The 21,733-nt window shown below is 40.2% G+C and overlaps 1 protein-coding gene across 7 annotated transcripts in view; it reads right to left on the bottom strand.

The window, feature by feature from the left end:
• Positions 1-21,733, bottom strand: part of LUC7L2 (LUC7 like 2, pre-mRNA splicing factor) — a 50,328-nt gene that overhangs the window by 3,463 nt on the left and 25,132 nt on the right. For 5 of the 7 annotated variants that reach the window (XM_049893251.1, XM_049893253.1, XM_049893254.1 and 2 more), the window contains 7 exons: positions 17,338-17,436; positions 15,276-15,386; positions 13,670-13,813; positions 9,705-9,881; positions 8,184-8,275; positions 5,562-5,591; positions 3,486-3,677 (listed from right to left, as the gene is read on the bottom strand). In XM_049893251.1, the coding sequence (XP_049749208.1) occupies positions 3,486-3,677; positions 5,562-5,591; positions 8,184-8,275; positions 9,705-9,881; positions 13,670-13,813; positions 15,276-15,386; positions 17,338-17,436 (845 nt within the window). The remainder of the gene's footprint in view (positions 1-3,485; positions 3,678-5,561; positions 5,592-8,183; positions 8,276-9,704; positions 9,882-13,669; positions 13,814-15,275; positions 15,387-17,337; positions 17,437-21,733) is intronic. The other 2 variants (XM_049893252.1, XM_049893248.1) reach the window with 1 other exon arrangement.

The raw sequence follows: 21,733 nt of genomic DNA on the forward strand, positions 1-21,733 counted from the left end.
CAAGCGAGACTGAGGGAGGAGCCGGCTTTCTGACAGGTCTGATAAGGGCACTAGCAAAGGCAGGTGACCGCACAGGGCCAAGGGTCAGAGCATAAGCTACACTACTCGTCTCAGGAGCTCAGGGCAACCAAAGATCTCTCTCTCACGTCAGTAAAAACGCACTCAATATGAAACTACACAGATGACAGCTTAAAAAGTAAAAACTATTATCAAATATATACATAAAAAATAGAATGGAGATGCTATGGGATGGACAGAGTCATCCGGCAGATGGATTAGAACCGTCAGCAAGCTTGTTCTGCACAGGGCCAGACAGTAAACGTCCTAGGCCTCACTATCACTGGTCACATTCAGGTTTCTGTAGCCTCATCTTCTTTGCTTTGTTTTCTTTTTTAACACCCCTTTCAAAACGTAAAAACTATTCATCTTTGGCTGACTGTACAAAAACAGGTCACAGGCCACATGTGGCCTGCAGGCAACACTTTCAAAACATAACTACTTACTTAGCGATATGGCTTTCAATAACCATCCATTATTTCTTTTAAATCACCTTTATTCTTCCTGAGTGAGCTCACTCAGCCCAACAGAAAAAAAACCAAGAATGGAAGACAGAGAGAGGCAATCAGACTATAAGAAGTCCTGATTAATCGTAACGACTGCTCCGTTCCCATTCCCAAGTTCCATGAAAAAGGTTAACAATAACACTACAGGCCTGTATCAGAAATTCAGTCAGCTGGAAAACCAAAGGACATTATGGGATCAGAATAAACACAGCATCTTCTATACTCCCAACATCTAAAATAAAGCAGCAACACTATGTTACAGTTACGTGGTTTTTTACAGGTGACATGGTACTTTTACATAATTATGTCACTAAGCCATGCTCAGACTTGGGATCTAAAGCACTACTAAGAACCTGAACAAGTTCAACTTCTGAGACGGGAAAAAATAATACTGCATCCAGTTTTAGAAATATAGTTAAGGACCATCAGAACCAAAAAGGTTTAAAGATCAAATAATGCCACGCTTTGAGCATTCTATTTAACTAAGATTTTAATAAACTTAATTTTAAAATAATGTGCTTAAAAAAAAAAATCAGTCAGTGCAGACCTGGTTACACTAGCCCTAACCATACCCTTTTTCAAGGGAAAAAAGAGGGAGAGAGAGATGAGATGACACCTAGAAGCTGACACTAGATGCTGGTGCCCCAGAGGTTAGTAACGACGGCTGAAAAACAGGTGAGGAGCGTCAACTAGAGTTCTGTGGAGCCCAGTATTCCACGTGGCGGCTGAGTAGCCCCCAGGTACCATCTCACTACAACTCCCTGACCCTAGCGGGGGTTAGGGCTCTTTCTAGCTCTACTTCGTAGATGGGGAAAGAGAAGGGTGATAATTAAATTGCTTGGCCAAGGCCACTGAACCCAAGGAGTCCAACTCTGAAATCTGCACTTTACATGTCTGAACACAACAGGAGGCAGAAAAATTCAGATGGTCCTCACTGCCAGGGGAAGGTCACAAGAAGAATCCACCGACCTCAGACCAGTATTTCAGAATCGGGGCAGGAGACCAACAAAACATGAAAGGTTTAATTGGGACTTCTATCTTGAAAAATTAAACTCAAATATGTTGAAATAACTTGATTTTATCTTACACGTAGTAACGTATAGGTTATAATATCAATTATCTTCTTACGTCTGGCAAAAACAATGCTTTAAACGAGAATAATTTGAATGTCAAAAAATCAGAAGAGCTCTTGAGAAAAACAAAACTTTTAATAGTTTTACAAAAATAATCCCCTTTATGAGCATGCTGAAAACATCAGATGTGAGGAGTGTCATGTTGTATGGTGGAAAATTTTCCTGGGCAACTTCATAAATTTGGGTTTAAGACAACACAATCACAGAAGATGAGGGGGATTCCCCCTCTCCCCTTCCATCCCCACCACCAATAAAGACACTGAAGAGTTCAGAGATACCAGAAACAATGGCAGCTGGGCTGGCCCATGGGAGAAACTGTCTAGACGCCCATCACCCAGCACAATGATGCTCAACATTAGTGCATGCGAGACTCATGGAAAACTTTAAAAATGCATTTTTAAATGCACTGAAGGTGGTCCCCAAAATCTGCAGTTTTTAAGAGTGTGAGCCAAGTGGTCTACAAATCACACTTTGAACAACTGTGTCCTCTACAAATTCTCTGCTCATTTTTCTATGCTGTTGCTTATGATAGTCACTCTACTGGAATATCTTTTCCTACTTGTTTTTACCTATTCAAATGAACTGTATTTAAGTTTTACCTACTACCTGAAACTATTTTTTATATTCTGGCATTTGCCTTATCTAGACTCCTATATAGTTTACCCTGTACTACATGTGGTCTAATACCCATCTGCTGTTGTCAGTGACATGACAACTTGCCTCCTGGATATCTGAAAGCAACTTAAACAAAGCTGTTGAACTATGTTATACTTACTATTTTTTACTAGGCCTCGTCAGTAGAAAGTATACAATTCTTACCGATTAAAGCCATCTTATGGACTATTTAGAACAAGAATATAAGAAATAAATTACTGACTGAATATTAACCAACTCAACTCATGAGTGATTTCTGGGAATGGCTAGTTGAGGGTCAAAAAAATTGGAAAAATTTAAACAGCTTTCTGTGGATTCTATCACAGACTTTATGGGGGGTGGTAAGACATAGAAAATTCAAGACTAGTAGATAGTAGGCACTCAAAAAATGTTTATCACATATATATTTAAGAATAGCTGTCAAGTAAAGAACTTTAAGCACAGTTTACATCCCATAGAAATGACCTGGCTTAAGGGCCATCACGTGCCCGGAGAATTTTGGAAGCTTGGTCTATATGCACGCTGAGTGTCAAGTGTCTCCTCCACATTCGAATCCTCTCTCTGATGTTCAGGTCCTACCGCCTCACCCTGCGCTTGCGCACAGTGCGCCTCTCAGGCTCTTCATGCCAAAGAAGTCTTGTGGCTCCCTCAAGATCCTGAATCTGTCCTGCCAAGCTAAAGGTATACAACAATGCATATCTACAGTGCAGATTAGACAAGAATAGACCAGAATGTGTCTGCTCTGACAAAGTGCACCAGTTCAAATAAGCTTGGAAAACAGTAAGTCAAACAAAGCTAAAGAGCTCTTTTTAACAAAAGGACTTCTCAGAGCCCTTAATTTCCTAATACATACTGTAGAAACTCTAAGAGTACTGGTATCTAAAATTATTTACCCATAGAGCACTTTTTTCCAAGACACACTAAGCAGAAAAAAGCAACAACCTCTGCACATATCAATTCCAATTTCTTACTCTGGTTCTTAAGTATCTTCTTAACTACCCACATAATCAGGGAAAAAACATCACACACCCACACACACAAATGTGTACATATCACCAGATGCAAGTTTCAAATCAATAATATTCCAACTTAAATATAAAGGTAGTTCCATATCCTCTCATCGATACATCAATACCTCCGCTTGGAGCGCTCCCTGCTCCTATCTCTAGAACTATGCCGACTTCGCTGGTGGCTGCGGCTACGGCTGCGGCTGCTGGAGCGGGATCTGTGGCGGTGGCGTTTCTCACGAGACTTAGATCGAGTTCTTCTCTTCCGTTCCCGGGACATTGAACGAGACCGGTGTCTGCGGTGTTCTCTGGACCTGGATCTACAAGACAACGTTTGATTTGGATAAATGCCAGCGCTTAGTTGTTTTTTTCTTTTTTAAACACTACATTTCTCATTTACTAAAGCCTTTTCTTTAAAGAGAAATTATCCCTCAGTAGTCTTATTTCAGAAACCCTGGTGGCACAGTGGTTAAGAGCTACATCCGCTAACCGAAAGGTCGGCAGTTTGAATCCACCAGTGGCTCCCTGGACACTCCATGGGGCAGCTGTATTCTGTCCTACAGGGTCACTACGAGTCAGAATCGCCTCTACAGCAATAGGTTAGTCTTATTTCATGTCAATTCTACTCCAAGTCAGAGAAATCTACCTTAAAATATGCTCCTGGTATATTTAATAACTTCATAATAGGATTTAAAACAGAAATTAAACATGACTTCAGACTAAGGTGGAAAGCGGGAGTGGGTAACTGCAGAAACAGGGAGACCAGTTAAGAAGCTACTGGAATAGTAAGAGGTGCCGGTTCTGCCTCACAGCGACCCCATGCACAACAGAACAAAACATCGCCCGGGCCCGCACCATCCTCACAACCCTTACCATCGTTGATCTGGGACTAGAGTATAGAAATTAAATTTCTGGTCCAAATATATCTTTTCAAAAAAAAAAAAAAGGGAGTAGCTTAATCAGTAAACAAAGCAGTATCATCATTTAATGTTCCTACTTCTTATCTTGAACAGTACATATTAACTGGCATAATTGGTATCATTCGTTAATATCCTTTAGTTTTATAGCATTTGAAGCAGAAATGTCAGAGTGACTAAAAAAGTACTAAGAGACATTTAAACAGAAGCATAAGGTGGTGGGTCCCCCCCCGCCCCCAGCAGCAAACGCTTAAAAATGGATTTTGGAATTTTCACGATGCTGCCGAGCCAAACCTAGAAGACTCTGTCATCAGCTAGTGCTCCTTATATTTGCGTTACCTTAAAATTCCTACGTCCTACTGTTCTTATGATTTCTAAAGATTAAATTTTCTTATGAAATTTTCTTTTCTTTCTTGATGCTACCAAGTACATTATGAAGAGCATCTACATTTTACATCCGTGCCCTGGCTTTTTACAGGCCCTCTTCCTTTCTTTGACAGCTTGGGACATGGCGTGTGTTATTAACCGCTCTCGATGCTGTACTCACGTTAGATGTTCTCAGAGTTAACAAAACAAACATGTAATAACACTAATTTCTGAGGGTGTGTCATCACTCACTATACAGGAGCAGACAGGGTAGAGGAAAGAACTGTGGAGCAAAAGGAATGAAATTCTGGTACATGCTACCACACGGATGAGCCTTAAAAACACAATGCTGGTTGAATGAGACACAAAAAGACAAACATGGAATGATTCCACTCATATGAGGTATCTAGAATAAGCAAATTCACAACAACAGAAAGTAGAATGGTTTCTGTTTGAGGTGAGAAAAAAATTCTGGAAATAGAGGTGAAGGTTACATAACACTCTGGATGTTATCTAATGCCACTGAATTATACACTTAAAAATGGTAAATTTCATATTATGTATACACTTTACCATCAAAAAAAACTTTTATATATAAAAAAATTTACAATATAAAACTGTGTGACTAGGGTCAAAATATTGGGTTCTAAGTCCTGGCATTTATTCTTTGACAAACACTGACTCTCTTAGCTTTCCCTAAATACCAGGGCACTATATGGTTTTTATATGTAATCTTACTCTGATTAAACTGTAGTCCAAAAGTATCTTCTGATCAGTTTCTCCTCAAATGATACTACTCAAACTTGAACTATAAAAAAAATACAGTACTAATCTATTAATTTTAAAAAACATTTCATCTATAAAAGCTATCTTTGAAAAACACAGCTTCACTACTTATACCTATCTTGTGTTAACACCTACCTTTTGGGATTCTTGCTATGTGATCGGGACCTAAAAAAGAATAATATCTACTTTTAGAAAAATGACTATAAAAAATAAGTGAGAAAACAGTACAAGGTGTCATTAAAATTATTTGTCCTGATCATCACATCTTTCTCTTAATTTTATAAATATAAGGCATACACTTATACACACAAAATTTCCCAAAAAGCACCCTAAACCCTGCAGACTTCTCTCCCGTAGGCCCTTCTCTGCCCTGTGCGCTCCTTTAACTAAGGTGATGAAGAATACGCTCCCGGGGGGGGGTGGCTAAAACACAGCACATCACAGTTCACTAACCCTCCAGAAACCACTTCCCAACCTGGAAAAAGTTCTTTGTTATTTCTGCCCCTGTCGTTTCTTCTCTCCCTCTGGAAAGGAGCACCAACTCAGTCCTGTAAGACCTGTTCCTTAACAGGGAGTGTGATGCTCCCTTCCCAGTGCATGGCGACTTCACGCTCACTTAATGGCAGTGGCTAATAGTCTGGCGCCTGGAAGCCCTGGTGGCGTAGTGGTTAAGTGCTATGGCTGCTAAACAAAAGGTCGGCAGTTCAAATCCGCCAGGAGCTCCTTGGAAACTCTATGGGGCAGTTCTGCTCTGTCCTATAGGGTCGCCATGAGTCGGAATCGACTCAACGGCAGTGGCTTGGTTTTGGTTTTTAATAGTCTGGCTACCAGGAAGCCACAGAGGCTCTTCTGTTGAGAGCATGACCCTGGACTCAGCAGCTCTGTGCTTTACCTCTGGCTCTGCCACCCACCATCTGTGAGGCCTGCACAGGATATGCCCCCTCAGCTCAGTGTGCCATTTGCAAGAGAGGGATAGGGATATAAATGTCACGGTGCAGTTGTAAAGACTCGATGAACTAACACAGGTCAATTCCTCGGAACAGCACCTGGCACACAATAAGCACTCACTAAGGAACAGTCATTTTTACTATTATCCTTTTGGGTACTAAGTCTGGAACTCCATCTTCTATAACTGTGCACTGCCTTGCAATTTCCACATCTTCCACACTTAGTTATGACATTACCTCCAGGTCAAAGGCAGATAAATGGATTTTGTAAATATATATATTTTGTTACATTTCTGGAAAACAGTTACATTTTATAATCGATATTAAAATAAACCTGCCACTTGGGAAGCAGAAAAGGTGTGACGTACCTTCTCACACCTACAAATCTGAAATACTGTCCTGCAAAGAGCTGTTTTCTCATTTGACCATCTCTTCAGTACAATCACTTGTTACTGGCACCAAACGCGGTGCAATTCTAACTTCAACCTATATTTCCAAGGTGACTAAAACACCATTTATATTGTCTTAAATATTACAACACTAGGCAATGTTCCCATAAAAGCTTAATGTCTACAAGAGCATGGAGATTAAGCCGAGATAAAAATCTACAGTAAATGGAGGAATGACAGCATCCCCGAGAAGGGAAGACAGCCCCAGGCAGCTTTGCTGTGTCACAGACAGTCCAAAAAAGGTCACCTGTTACAAGCCTGTAACACAAACTAAGTCAGTTCAAACCTCCTGAAACAGCCCAAGTATAACACATTCAAAGCTCGGGTGAAGTTGGCCTGACCTAGTCACCTATTGTGAAGGATTTTAATCATCTTAAGCACAACACCTGCTAACTCTGAAGAGAGGTATTTAATTTTCCAGGATGTGTAATACAATGAAGGGAACACCATGAATAAGAAACACAGGTAAAAAACCTCTTTGGCACACCTGTCCCTCCGAAGGCTGTGTAGGAAGTTGTCAACATGAGTTAGGGGGACGCTACCACCACGATGCTAGACAATTTAGTGGCCAGTGACTAAAAGTGATTCAGAAGGGCCTGTAGACAGCTTCAACATGAAAAACTGTATGAGTTTATCCATTAATGAATATTAATGCATTTCTTATGGTGATGTCTCAGGGTTGAGGGAATACCGAATCAAAGTTCAATATAAAATTATCAACAAATCAAACACTTTTTACCAACACGTATAAAATATATCATACAAGTCAAAATAGTTCTATGCCAACCTGGTACAAATGTAGCCCATTATAAAAATCAGAGGACTAGAAAAGAGCTCTGTTATAAATCTGAAAAGACACACAGGTGGGAAGCACTTTGTTCACTGGTGGACTGAACTGTCAACCCTTTGGCTACTAGCCTGAGCTCTTAACCACTACGCCAGCAGGGCTCCCCACGTACTCTGAAGAAAACCACACTTAAAGTTAGACAACCACAAGTTAATGGCAACCTTTTTAAAAAAGTGAACAGAATTTCCCAGGTCTCACAGCAGATTTATTCCTGTTGTTGTGTGCTGTCACATCGATTTAGACTCACAGCGAACCTGCAGGACAGAGCAGAGCTGCCCCAGTGGGTTTCCTAGACTATAATCTCTATGGAAGCAGACTGCCAGGTCTTTCTCCCTCAGAGCAGTTGGTGGGTTTGAACCACTGACCTTTCGGTTCGCCGCCGAGCGCTTAACCACTGTGCCACTAGGGCTCCTTATAGCAGATTTAGTAACATCTAAAATCTGGTCTCAATCACTTCTGTCCACTGTAGACAGTCCACCTCTCATAGTGGGACGGGTCCCCTAATGAGTCATACCTCCTCAGCTTCTCCCTTTCTTCCCTCTCCCTCTCTTCTCTGCGTTTCAGACGTTCCAGGTTTCTCTTCTCCTGCTTCTCAGCTACTACTCTCTTAAAAAACAAAGACAGTTCAAACAGTAAGTCAGGAGCATACTTACCGGCTCCGTTCTTAATGAGCTCTATGCTACAACTCACCACATCTGGTCTCCAATACAGCACACACGTCATTAAAATCTGTTTAATAATTCAATTTGAAGTTTTTTTTTCTTTTTTTTTAGATACAATCATTAGGCTTACAAGTCTGGGATTTCCAAAATTTTCCCCTTTTTTGAAAAATTTATAAATTTTCACATTTCTCCATGATTTCTTAATAACATTTCAAATCATTTCTACAAACTGTTTCTCCTCTGAATGTTTTTCAGCATGTTGTCTTTTTTTAAGGACAATGCTCTAGTTTTCAACAAGGAAATGTCTTCTGCCACTTTCAGGTACTGCCCTGAAGCTGCTTTTAAAAATGCCAGTAACATGCTAAAGAGTTCTGTGGCAAGGTCTTTACCTGCAAAGACTCTCAAGTAGGTACCTTTTTGGCGTTTTAACTTAGAGCACAAACATTTGCTACAGTCGAACTCATTTTGCCACTTTTTTAAAACCTACTTGAGACCACCCTAGCTACTAGGGACCGGAGATTACTATACTTTAGAGTGCTCACTGCTGACTCCATGCATGAGACTCCCCAGGCTTTTCTGGTTCCACAGTATTTTATGGATCTTGGGTAGTTCCAGTGACAACTGCACAAAAAGTGACTATTTATTCAGTGTTTCTCATCTTTGAGCCAGTCCTCAATTCAGGACAAAATTCCACAGCACTGTAATTTGTTTTTTTTTTTAAAGAGCCTCATCAGACTATTGAAAGGTAAACTGATTTATATCCACTGACTCTGCCTTATGTTTAACCTCTTCCAAAACACCCTCCATATTTGTTTCGTTCACCCCCTCAAAAGAAGCTGGCGGATGAGTAAGGACTGTGCTGCCCTTTTTCTATAGGTTTCCTTATCTGTCCTTTCTGAAATGGAGGCAGAAACCAGAGGTTCTAGAAATTTGCTGTTTAGTGAAGAAATGCAAACTACTTCAAATAGATATTTGACCCATTTTCTCAATCCTCTTATAAAGTAAAAACGAATAGAGTATTACATTACCTTAAATGAAAAGAAAGATAACAGTAGAAATTTTAGGGTGTTCTGTACAATGGAATCAGTTTAGATCCCAGTTTGAAAGATTCCCAATTCAGTGTTGCAGCCAACACAAAACGCTACCTCACAGAAAAATGGTACAGTATTTAAAAGCCTGCTTCTTTTATAAAACTAGCTGGTATGCCTACTTATAATCCTATACTATTCAGCATGACTTGTTAACAGATACTAAATGTAACTGAATCACAAGAAAACTGTACAAAAAGACAACCAACACAGATCAAAATAACAAGTGGCTAAATCGCGGGGAAATTGGATTAAAGCAAGAAGCGATAGAAATTACCAATGTACCTTTAGCTCTTCAAGCTTCTCTCTTATTTCAATAAATCCCAGGTGCAGTTTACCCCCAAAGTGATCAGCCAGTCGTCTGTCATTATCATGAAGACCTAAGTAGGCAGAGCAGACTTCACAGACTCGAAGTTTCTGCTGCTGGAAACTGGAAGCTGGCATAGAATTCCGATAAACTTCCTAAACAGAAATAAAAAGTGAGAAAAACACTGATCATGTAAACCTCATTGAGTCACACAATAAAATACACTATGAAGTAATAACAAAGATGCTTTCTAAAGAATACACAAAAGCATGGCCATGTTGTTATGCAAATTAGATCCCCTTCAACCACCCCATCTGTCCTTAGGCCCTCTCCAGTGGTTGGGAAAGATCACAGCCTCCAGTTGCAATCAAGTCAAGTGCAATTGGTTTTTGGTTACTATGATACAAAATATGGCTTTCTGAAAAGGTTTTCCCAGGGTTCCAGAATGTTCTGTTTCCTATAACTTTTATAAAAACGAGCCCTAGCAGCCCCAATACTGCACACCAGTGAAGGGTCCAGGAAGCAGAAAGCCCCCTGCTGGCTGCTGGCAGAGTAGCCAGGAATGTCTTCTTACAGTGAGACATCCACTGAGTAGTTGGACAAGAAAGAAACATGTCTTGTACTCAACATTTTATTCATATTAATTTCACTAATGGAACAATAAATTGGTGGGTGTTCCAACAAGCCCCCTCTCTGTTCCCTTTTTCCTTACTAAAAGAAGCCTGATTTTTGTTTGAAGCAGCAACATGCCCAGCTAAAGTACTACATTTTCAAGTTTTCACTTAAGGTTTGGCTAAGCAGATGTTAAGTGGAAATCGCTGGATAGAATTTACAAGAAAGTTCTTTAAAAGGGAGTCAATACCTTCAGAGGAAAAAAAATCATCAATAGATGCTATAAGCTGTCAATCAAAGTTTAAGGAAAAACAGAATATTTACATAATCTCAAATTGTCAAGACTAAGATACTTTTTTTTTTCCCTCTAGTGGTTTCTCTAGGGTTTATAGTATAAAGTTTCAACTTACAAGAAAGCTGGAGTGGCTATATTATTACCAGACATAGCAGGTTTCAGATCTAGGGACAGTATTAAGGATAAAGAGAGACATTCCATAATAATGAACAGTTTAATTCATCAAAAAGACATATAGCAATCCTAAATGATGTATATTTATCTATTAACAGAGTTTCAAAATATATGAAGCAAAACTGAAAGGAAATAGACAAATCCACAATTATCACTGGAGACTTCAACACTCTTCTCTCAGTAATTAGAACGAGTAGACAGAAAATCAATAGGATACAGACGACTTCACCAAATCTATCAACTCAACTGGCATTTATAGAGCACTCCATCTACCAAGGCAAACGCCACTCTTTTCAAGTGCAGATGGAACCTTCATCAAGACAGACACATGCAGGGCCATAAAGCAAGGACCAGTACATTTAAGAGGACTGAAATCACACAAAAGACGTTCTCTGACCACAAGAGAGTTAAATTAGAAATGAGTAACAGAAAAATATGTGGAAAAAACCATCAAATACATAAAATCTAAACAACAGACTCCTAAGTAATCCATAGGTCTAAGAAGAAACAACAAGCAATATTAGCAAACGTTGAACTGAATGAAAATGAAAACACTAAGTATGCAAATATGTAGAATACGGCTACGGCAGTGATTAGAAGAAAATTTAGAGCATAAAAAGATCTACCATCTATGAGCTAGCCTTCCACCTTATTAGGCTAAAATAGGAGCAAATCAGACCCAAATTAAAGTTGTCATTTTTGGGTGACATCAAGTAGATTTTCAACTCGTAGTGACCACATGTGACAGAGTAGAACTGCCCCACAGGGTTTTCCAGGCTGCAATCTTTACAGGAACAAACTGTCACATCTTTCTCCCATGGAGCCACTAGGTGAGTTCAAACCGCCAACCTTTTAGTTAGCGCCAAGCGCTGAGCCACTGTGCCACCAGGGTTCCTAAGGTAAACTAAGGGGAAGGAAATAATAAACATAAAAATCAATGAAATAGAAAAAGGCAAACGAAGTGAAAAAACAATAAAATCAAAGGCTGGTTCTTCGAAAAGAAAAATAGAACTAGTAAACATCTAGCTAGCTGCATCAAGAAAAAAAGGAGAGAAGACAAACTGCAAACTTCACTATCGATTCTACGGACACTAAAAAGGATAATAAAACCACTGCCCTCAAGTTGATTCTGACTCATAGCAACCCTATAGGACTGAGGAGAACTGCCCCATAGGGTTCCCAAGGAGTGCCTGGTGGACGTGAACTCCTGACGTTTTAGTTAGCTGCCGTAGCTCTTAACCACTAGGCCACCAGGGTTTCCAAAAGGATAATAAGAGCACAACTTTATGCCAATAAATTAGACAATTTAGAGATTTTGTGAAAGATAAATTTCCAAAAGTGACTCAAAAAAAAAAAAACCCTGGATAATATCCTTGTAACTATCAATTTATTAATTCTTAACTAAAAAAAACCTTCCCACAAAGAAAATTTCAACCCCAGATAGCTTTACTAGTGAACTCTAGCAAACATATAAGGAGTAATGCCAATCCTACAAAAAACACTTTTAGAAAAGAGAACTCTTGTCAACTTGTTTATGAACCAGCATTACCTTGATACCAAAACCAAAGAGCAAAGTCATTACGTGACCAAGTTACTAAGAATGGGTAGGGAATGCGACGCTGTGAATAATAAGCTTTCCTTCCACTCTCTCCCTTCCTGTGAAAACCATCTAACATGTACTGGGCCTTCCTCTTCCTCCTGCTCTCTCAGGGTCACCGTTATTGCATGGGTATTGTGAAGATCAGCACTAACCGTCAGGTGCTAAAGGTGGGATGATGGAAGAGGTACTAAAGTGGCTTCCCTCTATTCCGCCTCCCCCTCCAATCTGAATAGCAGCTGGTAGGTACCAGGACATAAGGTGGGAAGGAAAAGAACTCACACTCCAAGTAGTCTGAGAGGGTGCTCCTTTCTTTTCTTTGACCCTGCCACACGGGCCTTGCCCTCTGCCCTCTTAAGATCCAAAATACACTGGTGAGAGGTTAAAAAAAAAGAGAGGGGTGCTCAGGGTTAAGAGGAAACACTGCCTAGCAAGAGGATCCCTAGCTCAGATATCTGCAGGGCCCGTGAGGATTACTGTCAAGCAGGTCAGTGTGATAGTTGGGAGCAGTGGAGACTATGGCAAAGGGCAGAGAACAACTCCATCCGAAGGCATTCAATTTCTACAAACATCAGGTAGGCCAAACAAATAGGACTCTGCCTGTAGGATATTCGATTCTGACCTGTGCTGGGAGGAGGAATGACTGGAGGCTCCCACAGTGCTGGCCGGCTGTACGGAGGTCAGGGAGTGCTATGGTTATGTGGGGGTACAGTGGTGGATGAGTACCAGTGACCGTGCACATGCAGAGTGTGTCTGTGTGTGCGTCTGATTGGTACAGTTCATTTCATTTACCAGTTATAGATATCAGCAGATTGATGGCCCCAAATTTCACAAAAAACAACTAATTTTGGAACACAATCATTAGTATGACACAGACCACTTAAATATTTCTGTATTGGTTTAAATATCCTTTAAAAATACTTTTTTAGGACTCTCCAGTCAAATATACGTTCTTCAAGTAGTACAAGTACTCTTCGCTCAAGTACACACATGAGACTATGTGGGCAGCTCCTGTCTGGAAGGGAGATGAGAAGGCAGGGGGGACGGGAGCTGGCTGAATGGACACGGGAAATACAGGGTGGAGAGGAGTGTACCGTCATATTGTAAGGAGAGCAACTAGGGTCGCATAACAACGTGTGTGTGAGTTTTTGCATGAGAAACTGACGAACTGTAAACTTTCATTTAAAGCACAATAGAAAATAAAATAAAAAAGAAAGAAGCACAAGTTCTACGGCTGTCGTCTACCACCACTGAAAGTTCATCACCTCGGCTTCTCTCTTCTTTGCCCGTGCTTTCTCCACCTCATCCATCACTTTCTGGGATTCCTCCACATTGCCTTCAGCTCCCAGTTGTTCCACCTTAGCTAACAATTTACCAATTTCTTCATTTAACTCATGAACACGCTCTGCCTAGAAGGAAATACAAAATAAGATCATGAATAAACTACGAAGAATATCAAAGTTCAAAATATTTCAGCAATGCTCAGAAAAGTCACCTAAGCAACACGAGCATAAACAATGCTTCCCGAGCATGTCCCAAATGCACTGGTGAGACGTCAAGTGTTTCGAGTCAGGCTGACTTCATCTCCCCGGGTCTGGGAGCCTGCTGATCCCAAAAGAACTGTTCCTTTCCAGCCTCAGCTTGGGCAGGATATTCAGTCTAAGATATTCTTTCCCTCAAAGAGATTCTCAACTCTGTTATCACTATTCTACCTCTTTACCCAAAAAGTGGTATTTTTCTTTAGACATCTATCATTAACGCCCAGACTCGTGACCCTTCCCTATATCCATGCCCTTTACCACGTAACTTTAGTGCCATCCTACTCTGTCTCCGAACTTGGCCATGTAACTTGCCTTGATTAAGAGGATGGTTGCAAAGATGACACCAGGAAAGACCTGAAAGGGACTGATACGGCTGGGCATGATATCTTTGTCACCACCACAAGAACACCACCAGTATCTTCCAGCTGACCGAACGACAAGTGTCAGCCCAACTGGGACAAGAATAACTGCCCGGTCAAATTCCGCCTAAGTCGCTGACCTGCAGACTCACGGGCTGGGTCAGTATTTACTGCTCTAAGCTGCTGAGTTTGAGGTGGTTATTACAGAGCATTTCTGCAGTGATGGATAGCCAATACAGCATCTTTTTCCACCAACTGCTTACGAATCTCTTTCAACCATGCGGTATCGGATGCCCATCTTTATAGTTCCCATCTTCAGAGGCCTTTTCAGAAAAGGCTGGCTAAAAAGAACACTTTTCTGAAACGAGAGACTCCCTTTCATACACATCCAAACACCACACTTCAGTGCTGCCTCAGAGCTCTACCTCGGTAACTGTCTCACATTCTAGATTTTCAGAAAACGTAACTATGAGAAGAAGTCAATCATCAAATCACCCAAATGCAATGTAGTGACCTTGTTTGGATCCTGATTAGAACACATCAACTCTACACAGGAAGAAAAAAAAAAGCTTATTCTGGTTATTAGATCATACTAAAGAATTATTGTTAGCTTTATGGATGTGATATTGTGTCTATGTTTTACAGGTGAAACATAACATCTAAAATTTGCTTTAAAATAATGAAGTATAAGCAGAAAACTGATGACTTTTGAAACTCAAGGATGGATCCACTGGGATTCCATGTACTTTTCTATCTGTTGTGTAAGGTAAGTCCACGATAAAACATTTTTAAAAAGTAGTGAGTTGGGGAGAACATAAAAAGGACACTTGAAAATCAACATTAAAAACACACAATTCGATTAGAAAATCTGTGAATTTACAATTTCAAAATAAGAAGTTAAAATAAAACAAAAAAAAATAGCAGTGAGTTAAAACTACATTCTGTACTAATGACACAACTGAAATTCCGACCTTTGCGGCGACTTCAGCACTAATTTCTTCTTGAGTTTCTGCTAATCTTTTCTTAGCCACTTCTGTTCTTCTATCACAATCCGCAATAAATGACTGCAGATGGTCCATGGCCTAAAAAGGTTAATTGAAAGGCAATTAGAAACTGTCTTATCCAGAAATACCTTTTACTCATACATTACACTTTGTTTTTTAAAATACTACCACGGAATCCAAAATACTATTTGTCACCTGTCACACTGGCAAAGAATAAATATCAATAATTCCCAGGAATAAGAAGACAATAAGGAAACTGTCACTTTTCCACCGTGCAGAACAAAGTGCAAACAGGTACAGCCCTTACAGACAGGCAACGTGGATGTCACTCAATTGTACACGTAGAAACTGTTAATTGGTGTATGTTCTGCTGTGTATATTCTCAACAATAAACAAAATAAATAAATAAAGGGCAACATGGTAATCGGTAAGCCTTAAAACAGAGCCCTGACTTAGTAATACTACTTCTAGAAATTTATCTTAAGAAAGTAATTGGAGAGATACAGAGGGGTTAATATCAAAAGGTGTTCTTCATAGTGTATTAGTTAGAATGGTGGAAAGTTGTAGATACTCTAAACTTTGTGCCAACACTAAGAAATTCTGCCTTGTAGTCACTGAAGAAGTTTTTAGTAGAATACTTAATGATGTGGGAAAACGTTCCTGGTTCATTTGTAAATGAAAATCAAGTTGCAAAACGTTAAAGCCAGTAAGACCCCAATTACGTAAAATGAAGCAACACAGAAAAAATTGGAAGGGTACACACAAAATGTTAACAGTACTTATTTCTTAATATTTGGATCATTTTTAATAGTTTTTCTCTTTTTCAAATTAAATTTCATCATCAGGAAGACTTGCCTTATTTTTCAAAGAATAAACCACTGATAATTTTAGCAGTGTATACGCTGTAAAGACCCAATCCAATATTTACATTAAAAGACATTTATCAGTCATATGTTAATAGCTCTATAATTAAATAATAGTTCATTTAAAAGTACATTTTAAAATTTGTTCTCAAGTTAAACACTGGCTTTCAGATCTCACTCTAGGGGAACACAACTAATCCAAAACAATATGTTTAATCAAAAACATAAATTTACCCAGCATACATCTAATTCTAAAAATGGTTAATTAAAGCATTTCTTGAAAGTGAAAACCAATAAGGATCATTTAAAAGCTTTTATCTGTAACCACAAAAAACCAAAACCAAACCCATTGCTGTCGAGCTGGTTCTGGCTCATAGCGACCCTGTAAGACAGAGGAGAACTGGCCCATAGGGTTCCCAAGGAGCAGCTGGTAGATTCAAACTGCTGACCTTTTGGTTAGTAGCTATGGGTCTTAACCACTGTGCCACCAGGGCTCCATAACGACAAAGACATAGATAATTAACTCCTTTACTTGGCAGCCTAACGGTTAAACACTCAGCTGCTAACTGAAAGACTGGCAGTTCGAACCCACCCAGTAGCTCCACCGAAGAAAACCCGTTGCCCTCGAGTCGATTCTGACTCTTAGTGATCCCATAGGACATAGCAGACTGCCCCTTAGGGTTTCCAAGAAGCAGCTGGCTGAGTTCTTAACCACCACACTACCAGGACCTGGCAATCTGCTCCCATAAAGATTACAGCCTAGGAAACCCTATGGAGCAGTTCTAATCTGTCCTATAGATTGGGTCCTTAGGGGCCGGAATTGACTCAATGGCACACGACCACAACAATTTGAAACTTATCTTTATGAATTATAGCAGAACTCTATTAAAATTTTCTTATGCTAAGATAAAGGTGGAATCTCAAAGCAGTGAGGGAAAAGATTAATCAATAAATTATGTTGGGCCAACTAGGAAGCTATTCAGAAAAACAAGCTAGGTCCATACTCCAATTCCTTCGACTAGAATAAATTCAAAGTGGATCAAGAATGTAAGTGTATAAACTATAAAAATACTAAAAGAAAGCATGGGAGAGAATTCTCACCACCTCAGTACAGGGGCGTTCCTGCAAAAGATAATAATCTAACCCATTAAGGAAAAGTCACATACATCAAGCTCGAAGAAGAAGTCTTGTTCTTTGGACGCAATTTCATAATCCGCTCTTAAAGCCAGGTCATGCACTTTCAGACATTCTCCAAGATCCATTCTCTGGGAGGGGAAGACAGATAATATTAATACAGGAAATATATTTTTAAAAAATGCATTAATAATTACAGTTCTCTCCAGAATACATATTAAGTCATATAAGATGCTTCTCTCAAATTACAAAATTTCATAGACAAGTATAAAACCTGGTGCCAGAAAAAAAACTGCATCAATTCTGTCTACCAACGGATGGAAACAGTGATCACTTCGGGAGTTAAGAAAAAATGGACAAGGAAAAACCTTTCAGAAGCTGAAAAGAACTTCTAGCTTCTATATCACAACATATTTCGCTTAGCCCCATAACAGAGAAGAGATAAACCAGGTTACTTCACATTTTAAAATCAAACTGAAAGAATGTGTAAATCATATTGCTGGATTACGGTCAATGGTCTCCGAAAAACATTCTGACTTTCAAATAAAGATGGAGTCCCCAGACAACAGACTGGTGACCTGAACCTGATCCCAGGCTGACTCCACATGCAGTAGCAAAGTGAGGCCTCACGGAGAATAAGGACCTAACCCACCTCTGATGAGAGTGCATCAGGGAGACCAAATGAACACTCTTTCTGATGCAAGGATGCTTCTATTTAGAACTTCCAGTTAAACACTGTTTGTCAAACCAGATGCTTTTTTCACATCTGAGACAAATCCCTAAAATCTGCCCAATTTTACATGTATTGTGACAATTGATAAGATTTTTTATGAAGTCTTTTAGGGAGAAAACGTGAAGGAAAAAAACGAGCTAGATGCAAAGGTAACTACAATAAAAGCACAACAAAACATTGATGATAAAGTCTCTCCTTCAGCTGACTAAGTACCCACTCATGCTGAGCAGCACGCTAGGTGCCAGAGTACACTGATAGGACAGCTAGTTCTCTACCTTCATGGAGCTTACATTCAAGAAGACAGAAATGTCCCTTTAAGAGGGAGGTTTCTAGCAGCAACCCAAGAATCTACAGCACGTTAAGTCTGGGCCCTAGCTTTGTACGCAGCATCCAGAAATGGCTTCGCCTATTTAACTTTTTACCAGCAACCTGAATGTGTGTATAACAAAGGATATATCAAAAATTATGAACAGTACCGAAAGGTAGAAAGGACAGTGAATTCACGGGATCAGGATTCAAAAGGATTGAACCAGATAAAATTTAACAGAAATAATTATTTCTTAATTATTAAGTTAATAATTAAGTCAATTACTACTAATTATTAATAAGTTAATAATATTAACAATAATTATTAAGTCTCATAAATACACCTAAGAAAACAAATATACAAATAAGTAGGTATCAGTTGATAACTGGAAACCCTGGGGGCGTAGTGGTTAAGTCCTATGGCTGCTAACCAAAAGGTCAGCAGTTTGAATCCATCAGGCTCTCCTTGGAAACCCCGTGGGGCAGTTCTACCCTATTCTATAGGGTTGCTGAGTCAGAATTGACTCGATGGCAATGGGTAGGCAGTTGATAATTAGACAAATTTAAAAAGTCGTATAAATTTTAGTCCCAAGTAAGGATGGTGCGGCCGAGATGAACTCATGTTCTCTAAAACGTCATCCGCTGTGGCATCACACCTCTGGTGGCAAAGCACCTCGCACCGCCACTGGGGCATGATGACATGGCGGATGATGTGGGATGCCTTGCTGCTGGCAGTCTATGCCCTATGAAGTAACAATGTGGACTCACTGACATTTTTGCTTTACTCAAAATCCAACTAACGGACATGGCAGATATCCGGGACAGAGTTCCTGTTTGATAACTCAGTGGGTGAGGGGTCACTGGCATAAAAACACGACCTTCTGCCCTGGAACTAACCTTTCTGCTCACACGATAGCCTTTTCTAATTTAGCAGGCTGGGGGACCCAATGAATAAGGGGGGACTACTTAACAATGTAACAGTATGTAATTGTTGACGTAAATTAAGCTCCTGCCAGTTGGCCTTAGATTATCTGATGGTCTCGCAGGGAGGAGCCCATGCCCTAACAGGCACTTGGTGTTGTGTATTTGTTAATGACAGTAACAAAGAAGTGCACAGAGAAACAGGTGAAGTCCAACCCTGGCCAGGTAGAGAGCTGAAATTGCCTCAGTACCTTCTGACAATCTCAGACAGGACCTGTTCAGTTGGTTGTCAACCGGATGGGGGACATGGCTGTGATCCATTATACAAATGGGCCTGATCATCCTGTTAATAATGGTCGTAGCAAGAGGACATATTACATACGTTATGACTTCCCTTGAACACTGCTGTACTAAGGCCATGGCAATCAAGGTAATTAATAAATACGAGGGGACTGACTTGTGCCTATGCCTCTGTGAAGGTCGCCGGGCTTATAACAATGACATAAATGACTTAGACAAAAAATAACAGGAGGACAACTGAGAGTGGACTGCTAGATAACACAGGTGTGTTATTTTATAACTGCCCCCTCACTGTCTCCCTACCTGCAAATGGACATAAAGTATGCGCCTTAAGAGATGACTGCCCTATGAAACCCAGAACTCTGTTAAGCTATCTTAGTGGAGTAAAGGAGGGTATTCTCTGGCACCACCCAATCCAGCCCTCTCTAAACAGGGGCAAAAAAGATGTCCACTGTCTGCAGGGGGCTTGCCACTTTTATTACCCCCTTTAACCTTGTATTAACCCCTTTTATTGCCCCTTCCACTGCCTATTCCCTATACATGCTATTTGACACGTAGACATGGCTGTCCAATCAGTATAATTCCAGGAGAGAGGAACTTAGGTGTTCTCCTCCCAAGACGTGAAGCGGGGCGTGCTTGGATGCCATCTAACCCTGTGGACAGAAGCCTAACCTTGGGGAACCTATGCTGATGATAACATGTGCTGTTCTATTCATCTCTGTCCTGTTTATTCTCTGAGTTAAGAAATGCCTGGTGATCACGGCTTTATAAGTGTCAGGTCTGTTCTCTGCTCCAAATGGTCTTTCACTAAGAGCCTGTGAATACAGAGACACTGCACGGATCCTAGCCATCTATGGTCCTCTGTCAACACCATCACAGCTAAGTGTCTACCCCGGCACTGTGCCATGCACATGGGGAACATTTAAAACAAAAGCCCAACAACTACCTGCCATTGCAAGTACGCGCAAGGAAAGCATGCCTGGGTTAACACTCCACGGGCCCCCAGAGGGAACCCGAGCAGAAGCACACCGTGAGCACCCACGGCCCAGTCCTCAGACACCCGTGCTGCTCTGTGGACAGGCCCGCCGCCATCACAAACCCTGCAGCCGTGCTTTCAACACCAGGCACTCAGACACTGCTGCTTCTTTCTTTTAACTAAGTGAGCTTAAAACTGACCAAAACATTTGGCTATCATTTACTCTAACTTAAAATGACCTTATTTGTGATTAAAGCAATAAGAAGAGTTCAAATTTTTTAACTAGTAATTTACTTCCTAATTAAAATCTTTCCACAAGTTTATTCTTGGTATTTTAATTAACAGACATCTAAATTCTTAAGATAGTAAATGGAAAAACAAAATGCTTATTTTTAATCTAATAACTTCAGTTCTGCATTTTCTCTTCTCCAATCTAAATCCTCAGTGAAATGGTGCCCAAGTAACAATGTCTGATCCTGATAACGTCTCTCTTATATTCCCCAGCATTTTATACTATATTTTACTGTTTAATACAGTTGGTTCTGTTAAGTGCCTTCTTCTGAAATTCCAAAAGTGAATGTTATCTCCCCAAATTGGCTCTAAGCTTCATGAGGAAGATGGTTATCTATTTCTCTTATTTTCCCCTCCTACATAAAAGATCTACTTTTGTACAACCCATGACTATTAAGTAAACTTGAACATTTAACTAAGAAATTCTATTTCTAAGAACTTAAGGAAACAATGAGAGAAGTACACAGGTCAAGGTCGACAGTTCTGTTAAGTACACAGCAATACACACCAGAGCAGCAGCTTCTGCAGGTACAATTCAGCGACCTCGATTACGTTCTTCGAGCCGGGCGACCATCCTCACCCCCCTTTTCTGAGCTGTTCCTCTCCCACTGACAAACTCACTGCTCCCTAAGGGTCCTATCTCTCAAGTTGCAGTTGTCCCTTTGATCCCTATATATAGATAGTTCTTAAAAAAGCATAATGCTCAATGCAGACATTCTTTAAACTTTTTAACCTAAACTACTGTTTGGTTTTAAGAGTCTTAAGAAGGCTTCAGGGGATATTTTTGGTTTAAGGTTTAAAGATTATCTCAAGGCAAGAGTTTTAGGAGTTCATTCAGCCTCAATGGCTCCAGAAAGTCTAGAGTCCATGAGAATTTGAAACTGCATTTTGCCATTTTTCC

The sequence above is a fragment of the Elephas maximus genome, chromosome 8 (assembly GCF_024166365.1).
Source record: "Elephas maximus indicus isolate mEleMax1 chromosome 8, mEleMax1 primary haplotype, whole genome shotgun sequence".
In the NCBI taxonomy this organism is placed as follows: domain Eukaryota; kingdom Metazoa; phylum Chordata; class Mammalia; order Proboscidea; family Elephantidae; genus Elephas; species Elephas maximus.